Genomic DNA, 17,540 nt, shown 5'->3' with positions numbered 1-17,540 from the left:
ATGCAAAAAGCAGACGGGGACCATTTCAAAATACAAGAAATTGACCGGAAGTTCATTAACAAGAACATATGACGATTCGGAAATTTAAGGTTATATAAAAATGGAGCAAATTCTACCACATTTTGCTGAAGGAAAAGTTGTGAAAGGATTTGGACGGGGCAGCAAAGAGCTAGGAATACCCACTGGTATTGAAAACAGTTCATTTTACACATACTTATATCTAACTTAAAGGGAAAATAAAAAAAAAGAAGAGATAACAGTGACCAGGTTCTTTCTAAATATATATATCACTGTTTATCGGTCGTCTCTCTGTCTGTATCACTCTGCTCAGATCTTAATAAAATTGCATTTCACAGCTTTGTGACGTCAAATACGTTAACACGGCCTTAATAACTTTGACCCCGACATTTCACCGACGTCATAATATATGAACCATCGTTGATAAGTTTGACCTGAACTTATCACGTCGTCTTCCGGTTTGCTTATGAAACAAAGAAAACACTTGTTTCTATCATGCAAATTACACAAATACAACCCGATAAATCCATTATCTGGAAAATGTCTGGTTGTATTCATATTGTAAAATATCAGCTGCTCAACACAATATGAAGCCTTTTTGATCTCGTTCGCTGCGCCCACTCGACAAAAAGCTTTATATTGTGACTCACAGCTGATATTTTTACGATATCAATATGTAGACAACATGATAATCGGTACTTATCAATCGCCTCTATGTCTGTATCACTCTGCTCAGCTCTTAATTAAATTGCATATCCCATTCGCACTGGGTCCTTTTGCCCGGAATCAAATATTTTTTTTGTCTTGTTGTATTTTGAATTTGAATAGAGTATGAACACATGATCTTTCAGAAGTAGATTACTGTTAATAGCAGTATTTGGCAAAACCTTGAGGAATTTTAGGTTCTCAATGTTCTTCAAGTTCTGATGAAGTTCGTATTTTATTTTCCATTTTTAACTTTTTTGTCTAGACATCACTGAAGTATATTCTGTAGATCATACGAATGTCTGGCATACAAAATTCTAATCCTGATATCTATGATGAGTTTATTTCCAACTGGTACTTTTCCCCAAATAATTTAAAGTCACAATGCAAATTATTATGTCTTCACTTCATAATGTCCTGTGATGCGTTTTCCTCAAATAACCACAGGTCAACTGGGGTAGTTCATTCATAAAATTGAAATTGGAAACTCGTCTTTTGCCTAAACTTGTAGTGTGTTGAAAAGGGTTATGCAAAAAAATGTAAATATATATGGATATAAGAAGATGTGGTATGAGTGCCAATGAGACAACTCTCCATCCAAGTCACAATTTGTAAAAGTAAACCATTATTGGTCAAAGTACGGCCTTCAACACAGAGCCTTGGCTCACACCGAACAGCAAGCTATAAAGGGCCCCAAAAATGACTAGTGGAAAACCAACAGTCTAATCTATATATATAAAAAACGAGAAACGAGAAACACTTATGAACCACATCAACAAACGACAACCACTGAACATCAGGTTCCTGACTTAGGACAGGTGCAATCAAATATATGGCACACTGATTTTGTACAAAATATAGTATTTATGTTGCATTGCTCCTCCCATATAATTATTTTGCTTTGATTTTCACTGAAGTGTATAGGAATACATAGTATTTAATATAAACAACTGAAGACCAATTCGCACATGCATTTTTTTTCTACGCATTCCAAGCAAACTATAAAAATAAGAAGATGCAGTATAATTGCCAATGAGACAACTCTACACCAGAGACCAAATGACATAGAGGTGTTAACAACTATAGGTCACTGTACGGCCTCAACAATGAGAAAAACCCATACAGCATCAACTAGTTTACTTTGTAAGAAAAAATATGTTATTTTCATTATAAAACTGGCCAGTACACAAGTAAAAACAATCAGTAAGATCAAGGACATCATTATCATACCTAATCAGCATTCTATTTAATTCATGAAATTTGCAATTAACAATCATTAAAATTAATTCTCAATAAAAACAAGTGTTACGATGAAGCAAATCATTCCTCGAAAAGAAGCTTTTAATTGATAATTTAAAATATTTCCATTTTATCATGAATTTTGAGATAATTGTATTTGAGCATACAATGTTTACCAATAAATATCTGCAATGGTCTCTAAAACCTAAATACATTAATATTGATTTATTTTTATAAAAAAAAAGGTGACCAGATTCTATGGGTGAACATGAAATAACAATAAACAATAAAACGGAGTTTGAGAAGCTTTGCCACGCCCATGTTGTTCAATGCGTAGCAACATATGGACGTTGTGTCAGGTTAGGCAATACATGATATGTCATCATTCAAGATTGCATAAGAACTTTATGCCGAATGACTAAAGTGTATATTTGTCTGTTTATGTAAAAAAAAAACCTTTTTTGTTCTGTTCCTATTTCGTTTATTCTTTTTGTTGTGTGATATTTAGTTAATTTTGTGTATTCATTATATCTCAATTATGAGGAAATAAAGACATGAATGAATGAATGAATGAATATATATACACATCTTACAAAATGTCTTGTGTAACAATTTAGATAAAGTTTAAGGCAAATGATCATATGAAAATTTACTCTCATAATATAAACTATCTTTGTCCTCATTATGTATACCTAAATTTCAAGACTTTAACTGACAAAATAAAAATCCCATGTGCATACATTTGGCAAATAGCCAAAGAAAAAAAATGGCAACAAGACAACATCCCAACAACATCACAGAATTGAAAAAAAATACTTCTGTCTTTGGTGCTGTTATGTAATTTTAAAGTACTTTTCTACTTTACAGCTAATTTCCCAGAAAATGTAGTAGAAAACTTACCTAAAGACCTTCCAGGTGGAGTGTACTATGGCTGGGCCAATGTTGATAATGGTGAAGTATTGAAAATGGTGCTCAGTATAGGATGGAACCCATACTACCATAATACAAAGAAATCTATGGTAATATAAATATAAGAAGATATGGTATGATTATCAATAACTGAAGACAACTCTACACCAGAGTTCAAATGACGTAGAAATTAACAACTATAGGTCACTGTACTGCCTTCAGCAATGAGCAAAACCCATAATGCATAGTCAGTCAGGGGTACTACTTGTACAAGTAATTTTTATTTACTTGAAGAAGTAAATATTAATATACCTATATAAGTAAATTTGTAGGATACTTATACAAGTGTATTTTATTTACTTGTATATAGGTAAATTATTTTTTTGCTTAGTTATGTCCCTTAGACATTCAGATTTTTTTACTTATACAAGTAAAAAAGTCATCCTATCTTCTTTTCATTGAATTTCTTAGGACTTCTTTGCTCTAATAGAATTTTTAATTGTCTGTCCTTTGCAGATGTCTTTACTAATCATTTAAGTGTAATTTCATGGACAATGAAAATCTCATTTGTCTGTTATCTTCAGAACACTGCTCATTTACAAGCCCCCAAGGGGCAATTTTTGAAGGTCTTGTGCAAATACTTAAGATCTTTGTGCAATTAGTTTCTTTGTTGAATTAATGAGATGAAACAATTAACTCTAATCAAAAATTATGAGCTAACCTGAGAAAAATTGTTAAAGGCATGTTTTTACATCTTAAAACTTGAGAATTTTTCAGGATTGTAAAAAACAAATACTTATACAAGTAAATTTTTGAGAAAATTAAGGGGAGATTATTCAAACATTATAATTTACTTATATAAGTATATTATTATTTACTTCTTCAAGTAAATAAAGATTACTTGTACAAGTAGTCTCATGGAATAGAAGTTCCTTTATAATATAAGTTCCAAATGGAAACAATATTCTGGAATATTATTTCCACTGGAATAAATATTACAGTAGATGTTCCCAACGGAATAAATGGTATAGAATATTTGTTCCAACAGGAACAGATATTATGACATTGTTTGTAAAAAAGTTTCCAGTGGAACTTCTGTTAGGCGGAACAAATATACGTTGACAGTAGTACCCCTGACTGTCACTGATAGTAAGCTATAAAAGGCGCCAAAATGACAAATGTAACACAATTCAAACAAGAAAACTAACTGTCTGATTTATATACAAAACAATAATGATATACAGCAACAAACGACAACCACTTAATTACAGGCTCTGGACTTTGGGACAGGCACATTCGGAATGTGGCGGGTTAAACTTTGTTTGCTGGCACAAAACCCTCCATTTAACCTGGGACAGTGGCATAACAGTACAACATGTGATAAATTACTATTCATGTGATTCACTATAAATTTCACTCTTATTACATGTCATAAAATTGTTATTGTAGAAGTACATCTTGTGTCAAAAGTGTAAATCACAGGTAGTCCGTCAGTGTATTGTAATTCACTTAACACCAGGAATCATGATTCTTAGAGATTTGTCTTGTTACATGTTTTGTAAACTGATAATAACACTTAACCGCTTTTTAGTTTCCGAAGGGATTCATCAGGCATGCCCAAAGTAAAAAATGTGAATGCCATAGACATTGTTATTTCCCTTAACATATAGAAGGTTGAATACATCTTGTAATGGTTATTACATGACAACACTGAAGAGAGAGAACAACACTTAACTACTATTCAATTAGTCACAAAATTCTATTGAAATTTTCAAATGCATTTTGGGTTTAGAAAATTTAGAAATATTGTGTTGCTATACAAGGATCTGAAATACACATGCTATTTTCTATCTTTAAGAAACATGTGTTATACATACATTTAAGTGTTGTTCTCTCTCTCCAGGAAACATGCATGTTATACATACATTTAAGTGTTGTTCTCTCTCTCCAGGAAACATGCATGTTATACATACATTTAAGTGTTGTTTTCTCTCTTCAGGAAACACATGTTATACATACATTTAAGTGTTGTTCTCTCTCTTCAGGAAACACATGTTATACAAATCATCAGTGTTGTTCTCTCTCTTCAGGAAATACATGTTAAACATACATTTAAGTGTTGTTCTCTCTCTTCAGGAAACACATGTTAAACATACATTTAAATATGGCATATTGAATTATAATCCTGGTACCTTTGATAACTATTAAGTGTTGTTTTCTCTCTTTAGGAAACACATGTAATACATGTACATACATTTAACATGTTTAAGTTTTGTTCTCTCTCTACAGGAAATACATATTATGCATGCATTTAAGTGTTGTTCTCTCTCTTCAGGAAACACATGTTATATATACATTAAAGTGTTGTTCTTCTCTCTTCAGGAAACACATGTTATACATACGTTTAAGGAAGATTTTTATGGATCAACATTAAAAGTAATTATGCTAGGATATATACGACCAATGAGAGACTTTTCCTCTTTAGGTAAGTTTTTATTTAAATGTAGCCATTGATAAGGAAAAAGATTTAAGAAACCTAACAATGGATTTTTTGTAAGAAATAGATATCTTGAGGTCCCTTAATGGAATGCTACTCTGAGAACATCAGTCATTATAACATATAACAAGAATGTGTCAATAGTACACAGATGCCCCACTCGCACTATCATTTTCTATGTTCAGTGGACTGTGAAATTGGGTTCAAAACTCTAATTTGGCATTAAAATTAGAAAGATCATATCATAGAGAACATGTGTACTAAGTTTCAAGTTGATTGGACTTCAACTTCATCAAAAACTACCTTGACCAAAAACTTAACCTGAAGCGGAACAGATGGACGAACGGATGGACGGACGGACGAACGGATGCACAGACAGAAAAAACATAATGCCCCTCTACTATCGTAGGTGGGGCATAAAAATAAGGAGATGTGGTATCATTGCCAATGAGACACTTCTCTTCCAGAGACCAAATGACATAGAAGTCAACAACTATAGGTCATGTATAAAAATAAGGAGCTGTGGTATGAATGCAAACTTTCCACCAGAATCTAAATGATGTTAGAAGTTAGAAGTTAGCAACTATGTTTGTATATCCAATTGCTGTAAAGTATAACGACATGCAACAAGACAATAAAAACAAAATTGTACCAATTCCTGGTAAACTTTTTCTCTCCTCATTGGAGAGAAAAACTGATTTTGAAGGTGATAAAACATATTGATAATCTTAAATCTTCCTGTCAGTACTTTTAAATGTGTGCATTTTGCACCACTGGTCTTTGTACATGTTTTCTGTTTGCATGGTTTGTTTATATAAAAAGTTGTCTTAAATGTTTTTTTAACTTTTTGTCAGATATTCAGAATCCTATGGTTTTATCCATGTAGTGCCATTAAAAATTTTGCCGGCTAACCCCCTACTTTTCTTTTCATAATTTTATAACATATAGTTTAAAAAGCCATACTCGAAAATCTTATAAAATTCTTGTTATTTTTTCATAGTTTTGAAAGGAAAAAAGTACCAATGTTAAATGTATGAAAAATCTAGAGAGAATCATTTCCCACAAAAATTTTCAATGGCTTATATCTCGAAAACAAGCACACGGACCCTTCATGTTCTCTTCTTTTTGAGTTCGTTATTTATATACTAACAATTTATAACAGTCTTTAAAAAAGTTTGTTATTTTGAAACAGAGTAGCGAACATCCTTAATGTAAAGACCAGTAAGACAACTATCGGTTACTATCCACCATAGCTTAAATGAAGCGGATGTAAGCAATTAAAGGCAATGGTACAGCCTTTAACAATGAGAAAAACACTGTATAGTCGGCTATAAAACATACTATCATGGCTATAGGAAAAGAAATGTCCTTTCAGGGGAAACCTGCATGATAAATATCCAAGATTTTTATTAACACAGATTTAGTTGTATTATACATAAAAATTAATAGATTTTTAATTAAATGATGCTTACAATAAAAATGAGTATTAATAATGCATCATAATTGTATTTATCAGAAACAAAAAACATGAATGAAAATTCCCAACACCACCAATTTTAAGTGACTCAGCTGTATTATCAATTTTTGGATGTCAATTGTAGAATATACAGTTTTCCGATCTTTTTAATTTTTAGATTAAGACTTAGGATCAAGTTGTTTTAATTAAAATTAAAATGTTTTTATTTTACAGATGAACTTATAGGTGCAATAAATGATGATATACAACAGGCTAAAGAGAAGTTAGATTTACCGGAGAATGCATCATATAAACAAAATAACTTTTTATTTGATGAAATCAAGGAAGATGTTTGATGTAAAATTATATTAGATTTTTTATTTTTTTAATTTATTTACAGACTGACTGTTTAAAGTGAGAATGGTTTAATGTTTGTTGGTGGTCATTTATTTGACAATGTGGTATTAATAATATACGAGCTGTGTTAAGGAGAAATAGACCTTATGCAAATAAATATCATTACATCTGTCAACCTATTTTGGATTGAAAAAATCTCTACAGAAAGTCTGTAACTGATTGAAAATTGAAATGTTATAAGAACCCTATACAATAGACCAAAATTCATCTTTTATTTTGTATTTAAATGTTCCCAAATCAATCAAAGTCTTATACATGTACATGTATATGTGCACTGGCATAAGGTCAATTTTTTTCCGACACAGCTCATATCTTATGAAAAATAATTCCTGGTGAAGTTTTATATAAGTCCTTAAGATGTTGATTCAATTGTGAAATGTCAAATATTTACAAATATTTATGTGTTCTAAACATATACGTAATGTTTTATTTTTATGTCACATATTTCCAGCAACAAAATGATGTTTTGTTTCAGTGGCCTTAACAGATGAAGGTTTTAAGTTTGAAAATTTACTTGTTCTATACATGTATCGTTTTGCGATGAATATTATACAGCTGTAAGAAAAGACATGATATTTTGCTATACCACTGCCCATTTACCTCAGAATATCAGAACTCTTTAAAAATTCAACAACCAGAAGCACATCTTTTGATATGTTTAAAAGTGCTGGTGCATTAAAAGTTTTTTATATTAATTTTATGAAGACAAATTCCATTTCTACTTGACTCTTTTCAGATTTGTTTTTCAAGAGTTATGGGACTTTGATTGCTAAAAAATTGATTGACACAATTGTCTTGTATTTATGATATTTCTAATTTTCCTCATTTGATTTTCACAAAATTAATTACACAATGATCAATTACTTAAAGAAAGACAGACTCATTTTCGGTTTTAATGATTTATGAATTTGTTATTTCTAAAGTTACTGGACTTGTCGTCTGTTTATGTAGTTCATACGTGTTTCTCGTTTCTCGTTTTTATATAGATTAGACCGTTGGTTTTCCCGTTTGAATGGTTTTACACTAGTTTTTGGGGCCCTTTATAGCTTGCTGTTCGGTGTGAGCCAATGCTCCGTACCTTGACCTATAATGGTTTACTTTTATAAATTGTTACTTGGATGGAGAGTTGTCTCATTGGCACTCATACCACATCTTCCTATATCTATTGAATCATAAAAGAATGAATCCTTATGATTACCCTTGTTAAATGGATATTTTACTAAGTTTTGTACAAAATATTTGGTTTCATGAAGGCAATGCATGATCAAATTAAATTTCATACTTATGACACTATGTTTCATAAATTGAGCAACTTTTTAGGTGTTTTTTTTTTATTTATTCACTAAATCCATGTTCAACAGTAAATGTTAATTGCATTTTTTTAATATTTTCTGATTCATTTGATTTAGTTATGGGACTTTTATCATTTAATGGTAAAAATTAGGGTTCTACATCATCCTGGTATCATAAACGCATGTCTCAGCTGTTTATTTGTATTATTCATAGTATCATTTTCATACTCAATTATGTATCATACAAAACCTGCCTCCTCGATCATATTCATTTTTGAAAATATGTTAAGTCTAGGAAATACTGATGTGTGTATATGTATTAAGCAATTTATCCTGAATATCTTCTCTGTTTGTGGAGGAAAGAAAGGGGGGTTAAAGGGACTTTTAAGCATTACTGTAAATTCAGAAATTATTGCGAGGTTTTTATTAATGCGAATAATGCGACTGGGTGAGTATTGCAATAATAAGAACTTGCATTCTGATATCTGATACATGTATCTGTTTGCAGATTTGCCTGAAATCGCAAAAAATATTCTCGCAATTTTGTACATTTTTCAAAAATTGCAATAATTTCTGTTTTTACAGTATTTTTTCTAGACAAGAAATGATAATTGATTTTATTTTATGAATCTGCCTATTAAGATATATTTCTTTAGAATGATAGTATAAGCTATGATAGTATAAACTAGAATGACATTATGCAATGTGAGATAAAAAAAAACTACCATGGTGCACTGACCAACTTAATCTTAAAAATATTTTTATTATGTCTATGAGGAAGAAAATTCATACAAAAACAAAAAAGTGAACGAAAAAACTACTATTCAGTACCTATATAATACTTACAGAAGCATGAAAGACAGATCATTTATATTGAGTATATGAGAGGGTCTGGATGGGGGTCCTTCATTTTTGTATTCTTTAATTTTTTAGGCTATTTATCTCTATTCTTTATACTTTTTGCCCACTATTCTCTATTCCTTTTACTTTTTGCCCATTATTCTCTATTCTTTATTTTTTGATAATTTTTTCTCTATTCTGTAAACCCCCATCCACACCCTCATATAAGCAGTTAATTTAGAACACTATTATTTAGGGACCACATCTTTGTTTATGATTTGATGGGTTGTTGTCACCTACCAATCTTCAAACAGCGGATGATATTTCAATGGTTATTTAAAGATATCCAAAGTAAAATTGAAGGCCAATAGAGGGTTATTTGTATTACAATGTATCTGTTAATATTATATGATTTTTATGAAGTCTGTAACATGTGCTGAGGTTAAGAAGATCTGAACGTCTTTACAGCTGAATATATCTCACAACTTATTATGCCCCACCTACAATAGTAGAGGGGCATTATGTTTTTCAGTCTATGTGTCTGTGTGTCCGTTTGTCCGTCTGTCCCGCTTCAGGTTAAAATTTTTGAAGTTGAAATCCAATCAACTTGAAACTTAGTACACATCTTCCCTATGATATGATCTTTCTAATTTTAATGCCAAATAAGTTAACATAGAAAATGATAGTGTGAGTGGGGCATCCATGTACTATGGACACATTCTTGTTTTATCTTTAATGAATTTTCAGTACTAACTACTAGGTGGATTAATTTCATTCATTTGTACTGGCTTTTTTTATAAATGAACAGGTGGTACTATTGATGTCTGAGCAAACATTGTTCATAACTTGAATGTTTTGCATAGTTTGCATGTTAAAGTATTACCATTTTAATTTCAACATTTTCAAGTATTATCAAACTTGCTTAAAGGTGAGATATATATCTGTGTCAACAGTTTATTGACTAGAAGGTCGTCTTGGTGTCCCGATGCTTTACATGCATGTGAAGAGACGAAGATCCTTATTGATTTTGAGGTCACTGCATCTAAGGTCATGGTCATTTACTGAAAATAGACCAAAGTTCATGCAGGACATTGATGCACGGATGCTCAAACAAAAGGGTATTACAAATTACAACTTTATTGGATATATGGTTACATATTATGAGAGGAAGATCTATTGATTTTGAACTCACTAGGCCTAAGGTCAAGGTCATTGTTACTGAAAATAGTTTTTTTTTTAGACAACAGAAAAGAATTGTACCTAAAAGTAAACAGAAAAAACTATGCCAACTTGCCACTATGACTTTAAACTTTTTCCCTTTAAATCAGGGGAACGGGACATGGGGTATGTGAGCTTGCTAATAGGATTTGTACATATACTCACTGAAAAAACATGTTTTCGTTTGCTTTGATAGATGCCTGTCCCAAGTCAGGAGCATGTAGTTCAGTGGTTGTCCTTGGTTCATCATCAGACTGCCATATTTGTTTTTCGTAAATTGTTTTGTTATAAGTTAGGCCGTTAGTTTTCTCAATTGAATTGTTTCATATTTTTCATGTCAGGGCCTTTTATAGCCTACTATACGGTATGGATTTTTCTCATTGTTGAAGGCCGCATGGTTGCCTATAATTGCTTACATCCACTACATTTTAACTTTGGTGGATAGTTGTCTCATTGGCAATCATACCACATCTCCTTATTTTGATGTAAGATCAATGAAATGAGAAGCAAAATTCCTTCAAACCACAAAACTAATAGAATAAGAAGTAATTTACATATAATCCACCGACCAATCAGATTTATGATTGTATTAGATACATATTGAAGAGTTTATAGATAACTTACATATTGATGTAATATTGTTACTGGTATATCTGTTTGTTATTGTTGTTATTCAGAGCTTATGATATGTTACATCATATAAAATAAAGGACATGATTTTTGTAAGTTTTGTTTTTAAATGTTGTAGAAGTTAAATACTCTTCAGTTTTTTGGCGAGCCTGCGACTTTTGTCGCAGAAACTCAACATAGGGATAGTGATCTGGCGGTGGCAGCGTTAACTAACAACTTAAAAGCTTTTATATTTTAGAAGGTGGAAGACCTGTATGCTTCATACTTTGTATATAGATGCTTTATGTTATGAAGTTTCTGTGTCATATCTCCATGGTCCTTGACCTCATTTTCATGGTTCAGTGACTACTTGAAAAAAAAGTTCATATTTTTTGTAAAGTTAATTTTTCTTTTATTATGAGTAATAGGATAACTATATTTAGTATATGCGTACCTTGCAAGGTCCTCATGCCTGTCAGACAGTTTTCATCTGACCTCGACCTCATTTCATGGATCAGTGAACAAGGTTAAGTTTTCATGGTCAAGTCCATATATTAGATACTATAAGCAATAGGTCTACTATATTTGGTGTATGGAATTTTTGTAAGGTGTACATGTCCAACTGGCAGGTGTCATCTGTCCTTGACCTCATTTTTATGGTTCAGTGCTTAAAGTTAAGTTTTTGTGTTTTGGTCTTTTTTTCTAATACTATATGCAATAGGTCAACTATATTTGGTGTATGGAATGATTGTAAGGTGTATATGTCTGTCTGGCAGGTATCATCTGACCATGACCTCATTTTCATGGTTCATTGGACACTGTAAAGTTTTCCTAATAAAGTTTGTTTCTTGAGAAACTATGAGCAATAGGTCAACTATATTTGGTGTATGGAATGATTGTAAGGTGTACATGTATTTCCAGTTTAGTTTATCTGACCTTGACCTCATTTTCTTGGATCATGTTAAGTTTATGTGATACTTGTAGAAAAGCTTTATATTTAAAACTATCAACATAAAATTAATGATCAGTAAAGCAGGTGAGACATTTCAGCGTGTGCACTCTTGTTTTAATGATGAGTTTTTTTTTTCAAAGGACATACAGATTTGTATTGATTTGTTTATTTCTATGACTACACCAATCACAGATAAGAATATTCAGATTCAAAATCAATGAGCTTGGAGAAACTCCATGCAGAAATTTACAACTAAGGAGACATTTTTTTCCTTTTTGGACAATGATGTAGCTTTGGCTCCTCCTTGTGGTGTGTACTTATACATAAAAGGTCTCCTGTTAGCCTTCTTCTATGTTGCATGTACCATAATCATACAGAAATAAAGAATTGTTACAAAGGAAATATGTGGTGTATATCAATGAGACAGTCTCCCAGTGACTCAAAAACTGAAACCAAGATAGTGGCCCTTATATACATATACCAGAAGGATTAACTTTTAAGCCAGTAAAGTGGACATGCAGAAAAACTACCGGTAGTGTGGATATTCTCCAACAAAGTGATAAAATTTAAAAGTCCAAGTATAAAATCAAAACAGAGCTTACTTTCATCAATCTCAGAAACAATATAAAGTTTGAAGAATACATGAGTAAGTGTGAAACAAATTTACTGAAATCTGACATTTTAAGTTTCTGGAATGACAATGGAACATTTCCAAAATCAAAAGGTTCCTTACTTTTACCAGACCAAACAGTTGTGTAAAGATTCAAGTAAAATGATCTGAATATACTTGATTTGATGTGAAACATTTTACTGTGACTTGACTGTAAGTGTTGCTCTCAACCTACTACAATTCATTCAAAGTTCTGACAGAGTCCTCAAAAAAGTTGTGATCTGAAGGATTTGACCACAAAAATTTTGCAAAGGACAGATATGTTCGATATTTTGCAATAGAAATAAAAGCGAGGACCACCAGGGAAAACAAGATTTTGCGAACTCAGTTTTGACCGAATTGCCATTTGTTTAATCAAATCAAACTGGTCAAAAGTTTAGTCAACTTCTGTTGAAAACTATAGTCAAGTCGTCGAAGTGCATGGTGATAAAATAAAGTATACGGTTGCCTATAATTGCTAACATCCACTTCATTTGAGTTGGGTGGATAGTTGTCTCAATGGCAATCATACAGCATCTCCTTATTTTTATACTATAAAATCCTATAAGATTTTAATTCCACTTCATGGCTCTTATGAAAATGTGGCTATTTTTTTTTACACATATTGCATATTGTAGAGTCATTTGATAGGTGAGAGGTAGTAATTTTTGAACTGCTATAAAAATATCCAAACTATTTTTTCATTCTCATTTTCTTTTAAAAAGTTTTCTATATATATATATGAGTCAGACATAAGTTTGAATAAAATGTGTTATATTCAGTAAAATATATGTCAAATTACAGTATGTTGTTTCTGATGTCTCCAGAGGGAGATAATCTAACACATATTGATTAGACTCACTGTCTTATCTCCCTTTAAAAAATCATGAAAACATATTTTAGCTAAGTTAATATGATATCTCACAGCATATTTTAGATTTTAATTTAATGACAGCTTTGAAGCATATATAGAAACACAATATTTAGAAGAGATAAATCAAAACTTAAATTGTTGGGCATTATTTTTTAGCAATTAAAAATTTACTACTTTCCCTTTTAAATGACCAATCAATTATAATAAAAATATATCCTTCAAAATGTTAGACCATCCTATCATTATACTAGACTGGCCACAGTTACATAATTTTGGTGTATAAAGCATGCATCAAGTGGAATAAAATAGTCTTTCACCAAAAGTTGGTCCCAGTCTGGACTACATTGTTTGCTTCATTGACTATATATCAAGCAAGTTAACAGTTGAGTTCATTTCTAAGATACTTCATGACCTACAATCATTGTTGCAAGTATTTAAAAAAGAAAAAGGTGATATCAGGGGGACAAAAACATTTAGAACATTTAAGTCGAAGAGAAACTGACAATGCCATGACAAAGAAAATACCAAGTCCACAAAACACTACATTAAAAATAAAGACTTGTCAATGGCAAACAAGCTTATTTTTTAATTTAGCCCTTAAGATGATACTTGGGGATATAATAACTTTCCATAAAAAATTGGTCACTGATGTTTTCTGCTCTTTGGTCGGGTTGTTGTCTCTTTGATGCATTCCCCCATTTCCATTCTCAGTTTTATTTCATGCTTCACATTAGTTTACTTCTAGAGTTTTATCCACATCATGGAAACAATGATGAACAATGTGAAAATTTGTCCACCTAGTCTTTGTCATTGAATCATACTCATTTTTTGCTCAGAGTTTAATTATCCATTTAGAGGCTTGTAATCATATTACATGTGGCAATGAAGCTATAGAAGAACCGCCCTATCAAATGTAGGTCACTATAATCCACATTATATGTTTTTTTATTTTATGAAGTTTTACATGTCTCAGTTCAGTTCTCAGATTCAATCATATAAGTTTTTGTAAGGATGCAATGACTATGGGTTACAGAACAGTGTAAAAAGTTGTCTACCTTAATACTTCAATGTGAGAGTTCACTTTGACCTATATTTCATGTTCATGTTCTTATGTAAGGAGAAACTTCGAAGATGGGCCATTTACCCTGGATTTGTTTCTCAGTAGACCCTTTCAAAATATCTTTCAGTCCTACATTTGTCCTAATCTTTACAGTATCACATTGTATTTCTGTACAACATGTACTACTCACCAAATTATAATTTGCTATACGTAAAGATAGTCCTCAACAAAGTGTTTGAACCCATGACATTCCACACTTGCCGGCCCATGCTACCACAAGACAATCAAAGAGGTTGACTCCTGAATTTCAATGTAACACAAACATTAAATAATATATTTATTAATCTGAACTCTTCTTTGTCATGTTTATTTTATATTGACAGGCAAACCATAATCATGATAATTATTAATAATTGTTCATGAGGAATTATTTGAATGAAAATATCTACAAAACAATGTACTTATAAAAATGAGGAGCTGTGGTATGATTGCCAATGAGGCAACTACAAAAAAACGTATCCACCAGAGTTCAAATAAAGTGGATGTAAGCAATTACAAGCAACTGTATGGCCTTCAACAATGAGAAAAACCTATTCCACATGGTTGGCTTTAATAGCTCCTGCCATGAAAAATGTGAAACAATTCAAACGAGAAAACTAATGGCCTAATTTATAACAAGACAATTTAAGCAAAACAAATAAGATATGAACCAACATTTACCACCATGACCACAGAACTCCTGACTTGGACAAGCACTTTCACTGAACTAGTACACAATTTTATTTAGGGGCCAGCTGAGGAGCACCTACGGGTGCGGGATTTTCTCGCTACGTTGAAGACCCATTGGTGGCCTTCGGCTGTTGTCTGTTCTTTGGTCGGGTTATTCTCTTTGACATATTCCCCATTTCCATTCTCAATTTTACATACATGTAAAGAATGTCATTCAACAGACCACATTTTCACTAACATGTCTAGGCTGACCAGTCTTTGCTTTATTTCTGTATGACTCATGCTTGGCTGATCATGCTGATATGGCTGAGGAACACAATTTCTAAAGTTTTAGGTTTGACTCTACCATCAACCTAAATGTACAACATCCATCACACAAGCATGCTACAGTTGCTACCACCAGACGACAATTTGCTAAAAAGGCCAGTTTGGAAATAAAAAATATTTGATTTTCATACTCAAGAAGATTTTTTAAAATTTTATTTGCTTTCTACATATTCTAAAGCCTTACATTTGTACTATAAATTCATGATACACCTGTATTTACAAATTATAAATTGTAACCAACGGTAAACCTTTTTACTACCTCACATATCATGCATATAATATCATTTTAATAATTCTTACCCTCTTAGGCCAAAAAAAAATATATGTTTGTTTAAGGTTACATACATGTACTTTAAAAAAAATAGGGTAGGTAGGTCGTTATTTCCATTTTATTTTATTTTTTCATTTTATTTTTTGTGACATGATTTTGAGTCATGCCGTTTTGTCTTGTCGTGGTCCGAGTTGATCATGGGCCGAGTTTACCCGTACCTTTAATGATTGGATTATTTCCCTTGGTAATTGGTTGGAAAAAAATGGCGGCAAAGTGTTTATTTCATCACACGAGTTGCGAATTTTCTTAAAACAGCTGTCATATTCACGATTGTGAACATTGGGATGTATCAGGCAATTGATTTATATTATTTGCAACACTAACTTCGCTTTTGACACAAGTTGAGTTTATTTTTCACTTTACGACAGAAATAAAATGACTTAGGGTCCGCGCTCAAAAGTAGGGTCGGTCGGGTAACCGTTAACAGACATATATTTTTTTTTGCCTTATGTAAATTTACTTTGTAAATTAAAACATTAAACAGAAAGACCATACATGTACATTTACATCATGTACATAGATTACAATATAGCTCTAGCATTAATATAAAATTAGTAAATGTCGTGACTGTCAATAAAGAACTTCTTGATTTTTGATTGGAGCTGCTAATCCTCTCATCCCTGCACCAGCTGGTGGCACTTTATTTGTCAGGACTACTTCAAGTTCCTGAAAATCACATAACCTTTGAACATCTTTGTCTTTCCTTAAAATTGTATTCGGCAATTTTCTGATCTTGTTTATCAATCTTCTTTCGATTCCCAATTCTTTACACATGACTGATTTTAAAGATTCAAATGTCAAATTTGATTTATCCATTTCGACCTCAATAAAATCACGATCATCTATATATGCAACTCTTATTTTCAGAACAAGTTCATTCTCATTTAAACCTTGCATGGTTGGTACTATAGTTTTCACTTCTACACTTTTTTGTTCAGTATGAAGTCCGTTCAGATTTGTGCTACCTAGATCTGCAACTGGTTGTGTATAAGGAAATGCTGGATTTGCAAGATAATTTGGCGTAAAATTTGACTCGTTTTTATTTAGGATTGCTATGCGATTTCCAGAACCACCAAGTAGGTTAAATATGTCCTCACTTGTTGTTAAATCTACAGGCTTTTCTCCTTTTGTTGTAAGTAAGTCTTTATTTCCACCTTTTTGCAAAAGAAATTCGACAACGACTTTGTGGTTTCGTTTACACCCCCAGTGTAGCGCAGACCACCCGTTTACTGGATTCTGAGAATTGACATCGATAGAATAGGTCTCCAAAAGTTTATTCAACGAGTCTTTATCACCATTGCACGCTGCTTCTCTAAATGATTCGTCGTTTTCACTTGTTGCAGTCATGCCTCGTCAAAAACAAATATTGGGACAAAGAAAATGAGCGTAGTGAATAAGTATTTTATGCTCTAATGAGT

The 17,540-nt window shown here is 31.9% G+C and overlaps 2 protein-coding genes across 2 annotated transcripts; one reads left to right on the top strand and one right to left on the bottom strand.

Moving 5' to 3' along the window:
- The first annotated feature begins 35 nt into the window (after window positions 1-35).
- LOC127732585 (riboflavin kinase-like) lies at window positions 36-11,317 on the top strand. Its single transcript, XM_052241658.1, has 4 exons — window positions 36-185; window positions 2,830-2,981; window positions 5,254-5,356; window positions 7,059-11,317. Exons 1-4 carry the CDS (start codon window positions 101-103, stop codon window positions 7,178-7,180), a joined length of 462 nt encoding a protein of 153 aa, XP_052097618.1. The 5' UTR covers window positions 36-100; the 3' UTR covers window positions 7,181-11,317.
- A 4,610-nt stretch (window positions 11,318-15,927) lies between these two features.
- Window positions 15,928-17,514, bottom strand: LOC127732581 (ankyrin repeat domain-containing protein 40-like). The gene has a single exon (XM_052241654.1). The coding sequence runs from the start codon at window positions 17,467-17,469 to the stop codon at window positions 16,693-16,695; it is 777 nt and encodes a 258-aa protein (XP_052097614.1). The 5' UTR covers window positions 17,470-17,514; the 3' UTR covers window positions 15,928-16,692.
- Between the last annotated feature and the right edge of the window lie 26 nt (window positions 17,515-17,540).

This window comes from Mytilus californianus, unplaced genomic scaffold (assembly GCF_021869535.1).
Source record: "Mytilus californianus isolate M0D057914Y unplaced genomic scaffold, xbMytCali1.0.p SCAF_25, whole genome shotgun sequence".
NCBI lineage: Eukaryota > Metazoa > Mollusca > Bivalvia > Mytilida > Mytilidae > Mytilus > Mytilus californianus.
The sequence above is the reverse complement of the archived record's forward strand: the minus strand, read 5'-3'. Positions and strand labels throughout refer to the sequence as shown.

Bases quoted from the DNA above. Each gene is read 5' to 3' on its own strand.
- LOC127732585 (XM_052241658.1), top strand. From the start codon at position 101: ATGGAGCAAATTCTACCACATTTTGCTGAAGGAAAAGTTGTGAAAGGA. The intron at 2,982-5,253 runs GTAATATAAATA...TTCTCTCTTCAG, and splicing joins ATAATACAAAGAAATCTATG to GAAACACATGTTATACATAC. The intron at 5,357-7,058 runs GTAAGTTTTTAT...TTTATTTTACAG, and splicing joins GAGAGACTTTTCCTCTTTAG to ATGAACTTATAGGTGCAATA.
- LOC127732581 (XM_052241654.1), bottom strand. From the start codon at position 17,469: ATGACTGCAACAAGTGAAAACGACGAATCATTTAGAGAAGCAGCGTGC.